Raw genomic sequence first — 14333 nt, 5'->3', positions numbered from 1 at the left:
CTAATTTACTTAGGTTTGAGAAGCACTGTTCTAAGTTATTTGCTTGGTTAAAAAAAAGATAAAATAATAAATGCAATTTTAAAAAACCTCACAAATTTGGATTTTTATTCCCCTGCAAGTGCATCTCTCTCTATATATATACTTTCCTTAGTTCTGAAATAATAATCTAGATCATGTGTCAAGAAAGGGTTATAGAGTAATATTTTTTTTTCAGTATAATGGCAATAGATGTTTAAAGGAAAACATTACTTCAAAAAGAAATCCTTTTTGCACTACTGGAAAAAGCTTAACAAAGAAGATTTAGAAATTACCAGCTGCATCCTGAATGTCAAATGGTAACTTCATAGCCATTACAAAGTTAATTTTAAATTAAACAATGTTTGTTTATTTTACCTATTCCATGAGACTTAACTGGAAAGGTTCTACCCGGAAAGAAAATGTTCTGCTTTCACTATTTCAGTGGATTGCATTCTTTTGAGGTAACAAAATACTTTAAAACAGATTACAAAGATAGTAATAATAAACTATATTTTATGTGAAATTTTCAGCAAGCAGACCTTATGTAAGACTAGTGGAGAATTAGATTTTAAAAATCTCCCCAATCATCCCCCAAACTGATTAAGATTCAAACAGTTATCTGCATTTTTAGATCAAGATTTCTTTTAATCCATAACTGCAAACTAATAAAACATTCATTCGCTACAGAAATTTAACATCTTGACAAACTACAGAAAACAGTTGCTTTCTACAGTTAAATGCATTTTATATTCCAACTCAAATTTTACAAAAACAATAGTTCCAAATTTTACAAAAACAGTAGTTTTTTGCATATTCAGTAACTTTTTTATCTGTGTATGTGTGTGTGTGTGTGTGTATTTAAAGCAGCATATCAAAATTTACTCCAGAACGTCAGACAAATTTTATTTCAATTGATGTACTGAGTTTTTAAGGACTCCTCCCAACTAACCCAAAACATGGCCTCATGGCATTAAAATTCATTAACACCTCAATGAGCTCAACAGAATCTAGATCCAGGTAAAGGCTGAAATTTGAATTAAGAATGCTTTTTCATGCTTAATATATTGTGGAATCCAAACACCACCACCTGCTAAATCATCTAATGCAAAATTATTTTAATATAAAGTATAAGAAGTTTCCCTGTTGGAATGGATCCAAGTATGTGAATATGATATGAATAACATAATAAAACATTTAGTAAAGCTTATTTTCATTTATAAATTAAAAGCTTAAAATCCAGATAAAGTTTGCACCTCTTACAAAACTTTCATATGTGCATTAATAACACAGAAATACACATTAAAATGGCAAACATGTACATTGTTGAACTACTGAAATCTCAATAAGCAAATCTCTTTAAAGATAATCTAAATTAAAATATTCATTTCACTGCAGCAGTTTTTTTAATTAAGTGCTTAAGAGCATTGATTAAATTTCTTTTGAAGAACCCACAAACTTCAAAGTAACTTATCTGCACCTCTGGTTGTTTTTAAGAATTCCTAAAAATGTCTGAGAAGCTACACTCAGTGCAATGCTGAAATTTATATATACATCTTTTTCAAAATGTAAGTATGTTTTAACTTCGGCAAAACAAATTTTTAAAAAGTTAACTCTACTCTTCACTGGAGTCATATAATTCTGAGTTAAAAACATTTGAACATATGCCAAGAGAAAACAACAAACTTAACAAAAATTGTGCATGGCTAGTCAAACTCTGGTAAGTTTGAGGCATAGTCAACTGAGTATAAATTCATGACTCTATTAAATATTTCACATATTTTAAGTCACCTGTTTATTCCACCAAAATGTGGTTTGTTTAGTTTTCTCTCAGCTCAGCAGCCATAGAGTATACCAAGTCAATTATGCCTTACAAATAAAAACACTTCAATCAAAATATAGCTAGCTAGATTTTGAATTTATATTAGTCACTAAAATATTCCAATGACTACAAACAATATCCCTAAATTAGTAAATTTTAAGGAAAAACAATATTGCATAGGTGAGCCAGCTGTTCTCAACACAGATCACCCTACAGTATGTGAAAGTAAATGAAATTGAAAGAATGGGCTCAAAAGTACCATCCCATATGTAATCTGGGTTTTATGATAATTTGTCAATTAAAAAACAACTACTAGATTCAATATGAAGTAGAGATAGGGTCTCTCTGAAGTAACCAGTTGTCAAGATCAATGTTAAAATGATGGGATCCTTTTAGCTTGCAAGATGTAGCCCTTAGATTTGATAATCCCTCTGCTTTTAACAATGACTGAATACCGCAGAAGCCAGAGGGGGGTCCATTCATGCCCCTGGCAATCTGGGAGGCTTTCCTGAAGAGCTTCCTGGAAACCCGTTTCACAAAGCAGTTCTAAGAGTTGAACAGATCATAAGAACATTATTTTAGTATATGCGCTACCAGTGTTATTCGATAAAACAAATGTATATATCCCCACACACACACCACCAAACATTGGGTAGCCAATTATAGGTAGTCCTTGACTCACAGCATTACAACGGCACTGAAAAACTGACTGTCACACTTACAAATGCTGCAGCATCCCCATGATCACATGAAATCAGAATTATTGGTCTCTATTGTCAAGGACTATCTATATTTTAAGTGGTTTAAAATTAATATCATTTCCCCCACCCTCAAATTGGGGCAAAATTCTTGGTAACAGAGCCAATATTTTTCAAGAAGGTACAGCTTCATCTGAGACTTCTGAGATTGGAATTCTTTAACTGAAAATAACCAGATCATGGGAGGCATTGCTGGAGCTTTTCAATGCTAAAATCCTCTTCTGCACTACTCATCGTAAGTATCATCTCACGTAATATATTATGTATTTTGCCACCATCCCACCCAATGTAATGGAAAGAAAAAGAGTTTCTCAAAGGTTTTCAAGGCCTCGTACCAACCCTCAATCAGAGAGCTTTAGAAAGTCTTCAGAGTCTTCAGTTCACTAATAGAATTGTTCTTGTTTATTCTAACAAGGCAATCCTCAAATTCTTAAGGTGACATTTTACCTTTTGGGTCGTTATGTGTTAACAGCTGAATGTCAAATTCTTTTGCGAATAAAGTCAGATCTGGTGGCATTACACAACAGGAAGCAAGATTCACTTGGTTACTACTTGGTTTCACCTAAAGTAAATAAAACATTCAATATGTAATAAAGTTTGTGTTTTAATGGAGTTGAATTCACAATGAGCAGCTTCTTTCTTACCTGTGCCCACCCGAACAGCTGTTCTAGCAATGTTTTATCTAGATCAGAAGTCCCTATAGCAACAATCTTTTTGTTCTGGACTAAATTTTCAAGCTCTGTCCAATAAGGTTTTAAATATTCTAAAGAAAAATTAATTCCATCTTCAGTTGGAGGGGGAGAAATGATCACAGAATCTAACTGGTCAACACCAAGAGCTGAACATGCTAAAAATAAACAAAACAGAAAAATTAGACAAGGAACAATTTTATACATTCTTTTAAAAAGCAGAAACAACTTATCTGTAAATTCATTTATTCAGTCTCTTGCATTTATTTTATACTGCATTCTGTGCGATACATCTAAAATTTAAAAATAACCATTAATTAAAGCAACATAAAATGAAGTTTGCTTAAAAAAAGATGAGGAACATAAAAACAAAACCATCTCTAGCAGAATTATTAATTCAGGAATGGATTAGTCTACATAATTCTGGAATGTTCCGTTCATATCATCCCGATTATGAGAGTTCAATAAGGTCTGGAGGGCAAGCAAAATGATCTGGAGCTCTTCAAGTATAATTCACTCACAAATCAAAAATATCTGCATGTTCCTTCAGCATTCATATAGGTACAGCATTTTGACAGTTGTTAAGAAGTATGTCATAAAATATATGGTAAAATGTTTTAGATTGCAGATGCCAACATAGGTCTGTGAATCTACAGATCTTGCAATGAAGTATCTATGCAAGGAGGAGAGAAATATACTGAAGGAAGGGGGATGGATGGACTAGATTTTTTAAATAGGCTTTGAAATTCAGCTGGAAAATAAAAAAGTTACTTGAAAAGTTAACTGAAAAGTTAACGTCACCCATACTGTATTTCCCTTATATACTTCTTCCCTTTTTACACCCATGCTTTTTTTTCCCAGTAGCCCCAAATAATTTTAGCATGCTATAAGAAAAATAAAGGCCTAATTATTGTCAAGGGCACAGGAGACTTCTAACTTGCTTTGCAAGTTAAGAGCACTTGAGTTTACAAAGTCTCTGTTTCCTTTAGTGACGCAAGCTTGCATTTACTTCTCTAGAACAAAAGGACAATGTTTGTATTTTGTCAGCTGTAGCTCAATGACAGAAATGACCTAAAAGTCTTTCTTTTCTTTTTTAAAAAAACGAGATAAATCTGTCACCTGTTTTAGTTACAAAAGCATTTTTTTAATGTACAAAATATAACTGCACAGTCACTCAAATTTAGATTTTGAACTTACTCATATTGACTGCTTCTCTGATTGATGAGGAATTCGATCTTGTGACAAAGAGCTTTGCTAAAAATGAAAAGGCGATTGTTAACAAGGAAGGCAGGCAAAAGGCAAGATCATGTTTTTCTAGCTAAATATAAAACCTCAGGATGTATTAAGGGATATTTTTCAGTGGCATATCACAGTTTTTTGTAAAAGAAGAAAAGAGTTCCTGGCATCTTCAGTGAAAGATAGGGAAAAATTTTGAATGCAACCACCTCCAAAGATATTTGGTTCTGCTGTCAAACTGCACTTGCCATTAGATTTTTTTTTTAACCTTCTTTGTATCTGTTCCAGTTTCTCCAAATTCCTCTTAAAATGTGGGGCTCAGAACTACTACTTCTCATAGTTTTAAAAATTATATTTCTATTCCCAAAACCTAGAATTGCCTTTGTCTGAAGAAAGAATATAAATTAAACATAAACATGGTTTATAACTATAAGTATGCTAATATAATTAACAGGATTATAAATAAGCCAATATAATTATAGTTAAAATCATTTTGTTGTACCACTACTATTGTTATTAGCATATATGTTACTATTTCTTCTTTTTTTCCTCTTTTCTTTTGTAAAATAATATGCCCGGACAATACGCTGTATTCAAAATGTTTATATATAAATAAATAATTTGGATTTAGAAAAAAAAACAGAATTGCATTTGTCTTTTTGGCTGTCATTTCATGTATTTAGATCTTGATTTATTACAATTCCAAGATCCTTTTTTCATATAAAGTGGAACTTCCGGTCACGACCGTAATCCATTTCGGGACTTCAATCGCAACCTGATTTGGTCGTGACTGGAAGCAAGACTGACTACACATGCATGTACAAAAAAAAATGGTGCGGCAGGGGAAATCGCCGCGGCTGTTTGATCGCCACTCAAGGATGTGTTTGCAACCAGAGTGAAACATTTAGCGGATTTTTTGGTTGCAACCAATTTGGTTGTGGTCAGAAGCGTTTGTGACCCAAGGTTCTAGTGTAGTGTTCCCATCTGAAAGTCCTCCATTCTACACCTGATTTCAGTTTCCTCTGCATATGTCTGTTATTCCCCTCCACCATTATCAATATTATTTTCAACCTATTAATAGGACCTATCAAAATAATTAATTCATCAAATTTTGAAACTGATCATCTCCTCACAGAGGGACTATGGATGGCAGAATAATATTCAGTTGTGATGACTTGTACAGTCATTTTGTAACCCTAAGCTTTCATTTAATGGTGTACAGAAATGCAACTAGTATGTAGGCACATTATTAGACATAAATATATTAAATAGAACTCCCATTCACCAAATGAATGTCCATTTCAAGCCCACATTTTCATGCTCTATAATCAAGGAGTTTACAGGTAATGAGCGTAAATAATGCAAGTAAAGATTATTCACAATTCTGCAATATTAAGCACAAAACTGATTTTTACCTGAAACTTTCAATTCTTCTCTTTCTTCAGAATTAATCTTTTCTACTGCTTGTGGGAGAGTACAGTCAATAATGTCTGGAATTTCCTGAAATAAATATGTAAATATTTTTTTCATCCTGAAATAAATAATCATGAGCAGCTTTCTTCTTGGGGTAGCTAAGTATTTCCAATACACTGTCAGCTGCAAAAAGCATAATCACACTTTAAAATATATTTTCACTGTATGTTCAGTTTTTTAAAAATGATGGGGATATCCAAGATAAAATTTATGACTCCTCTTGGTCTAAGGTTATCCCTGATCCAGAGGGGCTAACTTGGTTTATGCTTTTATGTGAAACTAGGATTATTAATCAGTTAAAGTAAAACAGGTCATATTTTCATCCTCAGCTCCAAAGACAAGCTTACTGTACTGTAAATGGGCAGCAATCTCCCTTTCCAATAATTCAGCTTCAAAGTACTTTCTATAGATCTGTGTTGCAGGTTTTTTTAATGAACACAAAGAGACCTTGAACACCCCTAAAATCCATTCACAAGTTTGCTTTTTTAAAATGAGGATGGGATGGGATACCAACAGACTGACAAAACAAAGCCCATAGGAACTAAGGAATCTTACATGTACATATGGGTGTTGCAAATAATCTGTAATTTCCCCATTAACTACAAATTTTACTTTTCCAAAGTTATAAAATCTCAGATTTTGATAATTTTGCAGCTTCTTTAGTATATGTGTAAAACTTCCAGAATTTATTAAGATTTAACCTTTGGTCTATTTAGATACAAGGAAAAAAAATGTCCAGATTGCACAATAGTGTTTCAAATGTGAAACACTGTCAATTCCTCCTCCACACAGACTTGTTTTTTACTGTATCTTCAATGATTAAAAAATAGATGCAAAAAGCATACAATAGACACTGAAACAATTTTGAAACAACTACAAACAAATACCTGATATTTCTTGTTTTATTTTTACTTCAGGGTGCCCACTGCTGATAGGTGAAGACATACTTTCATGCATTATCCTTAATGAGGTACTTTCTATTTACATTTTATCATGCAAATCTTGGCTAGAACTAGTAACAATTCAAAACTGATTTGTTATACCGCAAGCTGTTTTTTTTTTAAAAAAAGCAAATTACCCTACTCCCAGTAAGTGAAGTATTATTTAAAGAATGGTTTTTTTGTAATTTATTTTGTTCTTATTTTATTAGTAACAATATTTCTGCTGAGTTTGTAAGAAGTGTATTTATAGAAGTCAACAATCCCTAAATCCTTTTTCAGTTGAGTTTATTGTTTTATTCAGTAGCTCTTATGTTAATTGTTAGGTTTCATTTTTATATTATTCTGACTTGCTAATCTTAAGATTTTCTGTTCCTAATATACTTTTCAGTTACACTTTTATTTAATGCACCTGTCTGGCCTAAAGATCTTTATTTATTATTTTGTAACTTGCTTTGTGCTGTTAATGTTTATAATAAAGACTGATGGTAATGATTAAAGAAATATGAAAGGATCCCTTACCTGCATCAGATCAGGGCTGATTTTTGAATTCCATTCATTTAAGGTTTTCTGAATGCAATCCCGCAGCTGTAAAGAGCATTCCAATATTAACATTTGGTTTCCGTTATTCAATGTAAGAAATAAATTAAACAAAAACAGTGTAAAAATAACTTTACAGTATTCATCTATTCCTTCTGCCCATATATGTAAGTATGAATTATGGATATCATAACTTACAAAGCACAACCAACATGAGAGCAAGCCATAGATGTTACATTTCTAAACTGTTATTCATAGGCTTTATTAATAAAATGGATATATTCTCTTTAGTGCCAAATGGGGGGAAGCACTTAGCAAAGTGACTAATCATAAAACAGGTATGGTACTTGCTTACTATTGATGGGGAATCACTTGGGAATACCAGGACTCTGGGCTTAACACTCTTGAGAAAAGCAAGGAAATTTTACTTAGGTACTGTTGTCAAGAAAATGGCACCTATGAAATTACAAGAGGCTGAACTTGACTGCAAACTTTAGTAAAGGGAGCAAATAAACTGTCCATTTGGGGAACTGTGTTCTGAATCAAAGATAGCATACTGCTTTCTATAACACTCTTTCATTGTTATCCCCAAGAAGTATTATCAACGTTAAGCCCTTCCTTGTGAACTTCCTGGACACAAGTTATGGATGTCACAGTATACTATGCTAAATTGGCCATCAACCTGATCCATTACCACTCTACTTACATTTCTAAAGTCTCCATCAAATTCAGGAGTTTATCAAAAGGCAAAACAACTAGGGAACTGAAATTATTTGACCTCTTCACTGTAATACTGGAGAAACTGGAGAAGCAGAAGCTTCATTGTGTAAATCACGATTAACTACAATGTCTGCTGGAACTTACCCATTAAGTATGTATTCCTAGTTAAAAATATAATACCTTAACCTCATTAGCCATACTCATAATAGTTGATCTTTCTAGATCCCACCACACTATACCCTCTTCAAACTGTGGAGTATCTGAAGACAAGTTGAAGTTTATTTATTACAGCTACATCTATTAATCCTCTTCTCAGCTGACAAGACACAGGCTCAAATAAATTGTGTTATCTCTTTTTAAGAGGGAATGACCTATCACTTATTTTGCTACTAATTATTTGTTGTCAAAGAACAGTTCACAGGTGCCATAAATACATTCAATGCCAGCTGCACTGGTCACCAGTTCACTTCTGAGCCCAATTCTGGTTTTAACCTTTAAAACCCTTCATGGCATGCAACAGGATTCCTTGGTTATACCAGCCTGTCCTGCTAGATCTGGCAAAAAGCGTATGATGCAGGTACTATTGGCCAGGAACCTTCATTTGATGAGTATCAGGAGACCTGCCTTCTCTTCTGTGTTGCCCCACCCTATGGGACATTCTTCCCTCCAAAATAAGACTAGCTCTTTTATAGTATTCCCCAAAGCCCTAAAGTCTTTGCTATGTTGTCAGGCCTGGGGGTCACAGATCACCAGGGACCTATTCAGATGGCTCCATTGTTGAAGTGTTTTATCATTCCTCTCCTCTGAGTTGTATTTTCATTTTTTAATAAGGTTTTTTACATTGCAATTTTTTTGTTTTTATATCTTGTTCTTATTAATTTTTGCTTGTTGCCCAGAATTCCCAATGGTGAGATAGACAGCTATAATTTGACAGATAAATAAATAAAAATCCTAAGCTTCAATTTAGTAAATTAACAATAAGGAGGACCCATTTCCACATATGACCTGAGGCTAGAATGTGATTTCCTGCTTTAATTATATCAGGATTCCATCCTACAATTACAACCAGGGTGAGGCAACTTTGGCAGATACATGCTGCAACAAAACTATTACACAGTTCAACTTGCTCACATTTTATATTAAGCTAGAAGTACATTAGAACATTTTTAAATGAAAAAAATAAAACCAAAAACTTTATCTTTGCTGGTGTTATTTTGAGTAGAACAATCTAACCCAGGTTTTAAAAGAAAGGCAGAAAACTATGTAATCCCAAATATCATCATTATTAGCAGTCAATGGGCCATCATACTAGGAGTTATCTTTGGCAATGTTTATAGAGCCCCAGATTAAGGCAGACTTTTTTATTTTCATTATTACTACTGATCAAACTTTTGTCGATTCACATTCCTGGCTTGAAATATAAAATTCCAAATCAACAATTTTGCCCATGCATGTTCCATAACATGCCACTATTTTCAAGGCTGGATGAAAATACTCTTTTACCTTCTCTTCCTGAAGGTGTTTCCCTTTATCAGAAATGTCTTGAAGGCTCCTTTGTAATCTTGTCTCATGGGCAGGAAGCACTGCCCAAGTTTTACTAGAACTTTTACCTCATAGTTATGGAATATGTTGACTTTGTGGAGTCTATTTTGCCAGTGTACAAAAGCACCATCTAATAATAGAAAACTGCCATTTATACTGGCTTCCAGAACATATCACAAATTCAAACACTGAGATCGCCACAATTATTCATCAGGTTGTAGCATGTATTTCTTAAAGTAAAAAAAAACAAAACCCTACCCTGCACACCATTTGTAGATGGTATAGTAGGTATGTTGTGTATATGTACGGTATATATAACTTACAATAGAACAAACCAAAAAGAGGAAACAACTGATTGGCATGACAATCCCCAATTAGAATAATTTATATGTTTCCTCAGGCAGCAAAAGTTTATATCCCAAGAGTGGTTGCACTTCTGAAGCTGTCCATTCTGTAGCAACTACCATTAACATGCTACAACTCTTATTGCCGCCCATGTATCCTGCAGCAATGCCAAAAGCCAAGCCTCTGTATTTCTTCCAATAATTGTAGTGTAGCAAAATTTAAATATTTATTTACAACCTCAAATATCTGAGAACATTTGTCACTAGCAGGAAGGAGCAAAAAAATGGAGGCTGCAATATGGAACACCCCACTATGTTTTAACAAGAGGTTCAGTTTCTTGAGACCTGAACAGGGATAAACTATTTTTAATTACACCCCATGCAATCAACTCTACAACCATACAATGGATGGGTACTGTTAAGAAGTTTATTACTACTACTGCGTACTATATTTCCTACTATTGCTATATTTTTTTCTGGCCGCTGTTTATGTCTACAAATGTTCGTGTCTATGTACAGACAAGTACACACACCCAGAGTCCTGTGATTATGTAGTATAACACTTTATGAACCTGGACTCTATTCTTCATATATTTATGCCATAATAAATGTTAATCTTTGTGGTACCGTAGAATTTTATTTTGTTCAAAATCAATTATTCTGACAGCTACAACAGTCAGATCTTTGGAAAGTTTGTATATATCTATTACACAACCAAGTCAATATAAATATTATAATGTATACAGTACATTTTATTCATCTCTTGAATGATGAACTTTGATTAAAAAAAAACAACTATTCATATCACAGCTTGTTGAGCGTTCTAGGCTTTACAGCAATTTTGCAGTTTGTTCCTGACCTTTGAACTCTACCTGATTGTCCCTACAAGCCTTTTTTGTGTTATAGTTAAGTCCGGAGTTCTTCCCATTGTGACTTTTGATAGGGAAGGCCCAAGCAAAAATACTGTATATTGCAAGGCCCTGTTTTATATAGATGGATGGCTTGCTAGATCAGGCTTCAGAGGCTCGGTTAGCTCGCTTTTCAGTAAGCAAGAGGAACAAACCTGCATTCTGGGACTCCACCTTTATTAGATAGGACGGCAGCTGTCAGTCACAACACGAGGTTTGATTTTTGCCGTAGATCCATCCCATTCACCTGAAACTCGGGGGCGGGGGGGGGAAACCAAAAATACAGGCAAATGCCATTCCGCGCAACCCGGCGTCCACCTTCGTCCATCGTCTCGTCGGAAAGGCATCACGGGATGCTCCTTCGTCGCCTTCTCTCTCCCCCGGCACGCACGCACACACACACACCAACCATCTCTTCTTTAAGCTCACCTCCTCGCTGGGAGTGGCCGGGCATTTCTTCCGCAAGCGGCCCCAGTTGAGCAGGTTGCCGGTTTGTAGGTTGAGGGTGCGCGCTTGTCTCAGCAAGACGGCCGCGCGGCCGCTCTCGGTCCCCATGCCGGGAGTATCGCGCTTCTAAAACCTTCTCTCTTTGGGCGAGGAGGAGCCGCTGTGCCGCCGGGCTCGGCCGGGAAGTATATCAGCGCACGCGGAGTCGCCTCCTCGGAGGGTGGGGAGTGGATGACTAAGCAAATATAAAAGCGCTCGGTCACCTTCCCAACCCCCACTCACATGGCTGAGGGACAGTAGGGGGCAGGTGGCCGGTCAGGGCAAAGGAAAGGAACGGAGGCGGCAACAGCAGCGCTCTGGGCAAAGAAGGAGACGCGATGCCGGGAAGAGCCTGGAGCGCCGAGTGCCCGCTTTAGCCCCGCCCACAAGAAAGCGCAACCCCGACGTCTCGCCGGCGGCGCATGCCTGAACATCCCGAGCATGTGCCGTGGTTTCAAACGGGTTGCGATGGGTCCCCCGCCGCTTTCCGGGAGGCGGAAAGAGCGTTGATTGGCGCCCTCTTGCCGGTTGCCAGAGGCATTTCACCACCCACACACCGTACTCGGCTGACAATTCATTTAGGGACGGTTCAAAGTTAAAACGGCGCTGAAAAAAGTGACCGTTTTTCACACTTGACGACCATTGCTGCATTTTCCCCATAGTCACATGATCAAAATTCAGCCGCTTGGCAACTGTTGAATATGGTTGCAATATTCTGGGGTCATGCGTTCAGCTTCTGCAACCTTCTGACAAGCAGAGTCAATGAGGGAGCCAGGTTGATTTATCAACCGGTACATTAACTTAACAAATGCAATGATTTGCTTAACAACTGTGGCAAGAAAAGTTGTAAAATGGGGAAAACCCACTTAACAGATGTTTCACTTAACATATATTTTGGGCTCAATTGTGCTCGTAACTCGAAGAGTACCTGTACTCCAGTTTTAAGTCTGAGGGTGTCTTGCGTTGGGGTGCTCTGGAGGGGTCTGTGACAATTTGCCACGGCCAATTCTTCGCAGGACAACAAATCACAGCCAGCCTCACCATGGGACAACTCACTGCAAGACAAGAGTGACATTAATATCAAAGAAATGGTGGAATAGAATCATTAAAGAAAGGATGCCGAAGGAGGGACAGACTTGAAATGTGAATGACAAAAATTAAAATATTTTTAAAATTTATTTTAAATAATTAAATTGAATTGTTCAATTGTCGCATGGGCAAGATGCCCCCTGGGGAGTTAGGTGTGGTGAGTTGTCCTGTGGCGAGTTGACGGTTGTGAATTGGCCGCAGTGACTTGGCTGAGGTAAATTGTCCCATTCCACTCTGGAGACCAGTTCTGCTTTGCTTCTATTTAACGTCTATTTTCATCCTTAATCTTCTATTCGGTCCCCTTGTCTTTCCGTTTCTGTATGTAATCATAGAAGAGAAACGACAACCGCAAGAAGGAAAAACTTTTGGCACCCTTTGAATGTTCTTCCAGAGTCTCATTTCACTATTTATTTATTTATATCATGCTTTTATTATTTTTATAAATTATTCATCCCGGCAATCATACCTAATTCTCCTTTCTCCTCCTATTTTCAATGTGCTATTTGCATGATTTATCTCATATCTCATAATTAATGTAAATGCAAGAATCTGAATTCATTTGTTTCTTAGCAATTATTTGTGTTGTTTATCCAATCAAGAACCTGGAGACACCTGCTTTTACCTAACTCTGCATCCAGCCCACGTATCAGTGGGACTGTTTTATTTTGCAGAAATATAATACTGTATATGGTATTACCAATATTGGAAAGACAGGAGATGATCAAAGTCCCGCTTGAAACTTTTGTTCCTGCTTAGATTACACAACAATCTTAGACTCAGATAATCCTGTATCTCATAAACTCTCAGGACAGTTTCTTAATTTTGTTTACCGTAAAGATCAAGTCATTGCTGAGTGTTTTTATTTCTCACCCTTTTTGGAAAATAAGTTCTAAATAATTACAGAGTTAAAAACAATTTCAAGTCATTATTCCCCCCGCAAACTATGTAATTTGTATGGCTGTGTAACCAGGAATACTGTATACCAGCAGGGCTGACATGGTGCTGTTAATTCCTGCTACTAGTTCTTAGCATTCCTGAAATTTATTTCAGAAAGGAAAGGACCAGAGGTGGTATTCAGCAGGTTCTGGAGAACTGGTAGTGGAAATTTTGAGTAGTTTGGAGAACTGTCAAATACTATCTCTGACTGGAGATTTTACAGTATCCTTCCCCTGTCATGCCCACCAAGCCATGGCCACAGAAACGGTAGTAAAAAAATTTGAATCCCAACACTGGAAAGGACTAATTGAAATGGTTGCCTGTAGCATCTCTGAATGAAGTAGTGCCCTGTCCTTCTTCCAGCAGATTCTGTTGGATAAAAGGATTAGTTAACTATATTCTTGGTCACCCTTAAAAAGATTTTCCATTTTAACTCTGCATGAGTTATTGTTCTAATTGTCAGAATTACATCCTTGTTTTAATTTGTTAAAAATGTGTTTAGGTAGCAGAACTTTAGGCAATGCTCATTAAATTGATTATATTTTATGGGAATTCAAGAAGTAAAAACACCTTCTCTGGCATAGAATTTTTCCCTATCTCTTTTATTTTTTCCCTCTCACACAACCAAACTTTTTTTTAAAAAAAAAACAAATCTCAAAAACACACGTGTCATAGGATATATACCAATTAATCCAAAGCCAAACCACTGCACTGCATGATTATCTAATCATTGGCCCTCTGCTATATCATTTGTACAACTGACACAGAAAGATCCAAGATTGTAATTTCTTCATATACTCACTTTCTACTCAAAGGTAATTACTGTTAAGTCCAGGA

The 14333-nt window shown here is 35.9% G+C and overlaps 1 protein-coding gene across 1 annotated transcript; it reads right to left on the bottom strand.

Annotated features, from left to right (window-relative positions):
* Positions 1 to 642: 642 nt before the first annotated feature.
* GCLM (glutamate-cysteine ligase modifier subunit) lies at positions 643 to 11884 on the bottom strand. Its single transcript, XM_026700362.2, has 7 exons — positions 11415 to 11884; positions 7454 to 7519; positions 5936 to 6020; positions 4482 to 4538; positions 3240 to 3442; positions 3043 to 3157; positions 643 to 2383 (listed from the first exon to the last, which is right to left on the bottom strand). The coding sequence occupies exons 1-7, from the start codon at positions 11538 to 11540 to the stop codon at positions 2211 to 2213; spliced, it is 825 nt and encodes a 274-aa protein (XP_026556147.1). The 5' UTR covers positions 11541 to 11884; the 3' UTR covers positions 643 to 2210.
* Positions 11885 to 14333: the final 2449 nt, after the last annotated feature.

The sequence above is a fragment of the Pseudonaja textilis genome, chromosome 3 (genome assembly GCF_049901715.1).
Source record: "Pseudonaja textilis isolate UNSWEBS1 chromosome 3, rPseTex1.2, whole genome shotgun sequence".
NCBI classification, from domain to species: domain Eukaryota; kingdom Metazoa; phylum Chordata; class Lepidosauria; order Squamata; family Elapidae; genus Pseudonaja; species Pseudonaja textilis.
The sequence above is the reverse complement of the archived record's forward strand: the minus strand, read 5'-3'. Positions and strand labels throughout refer to the sequence as shown.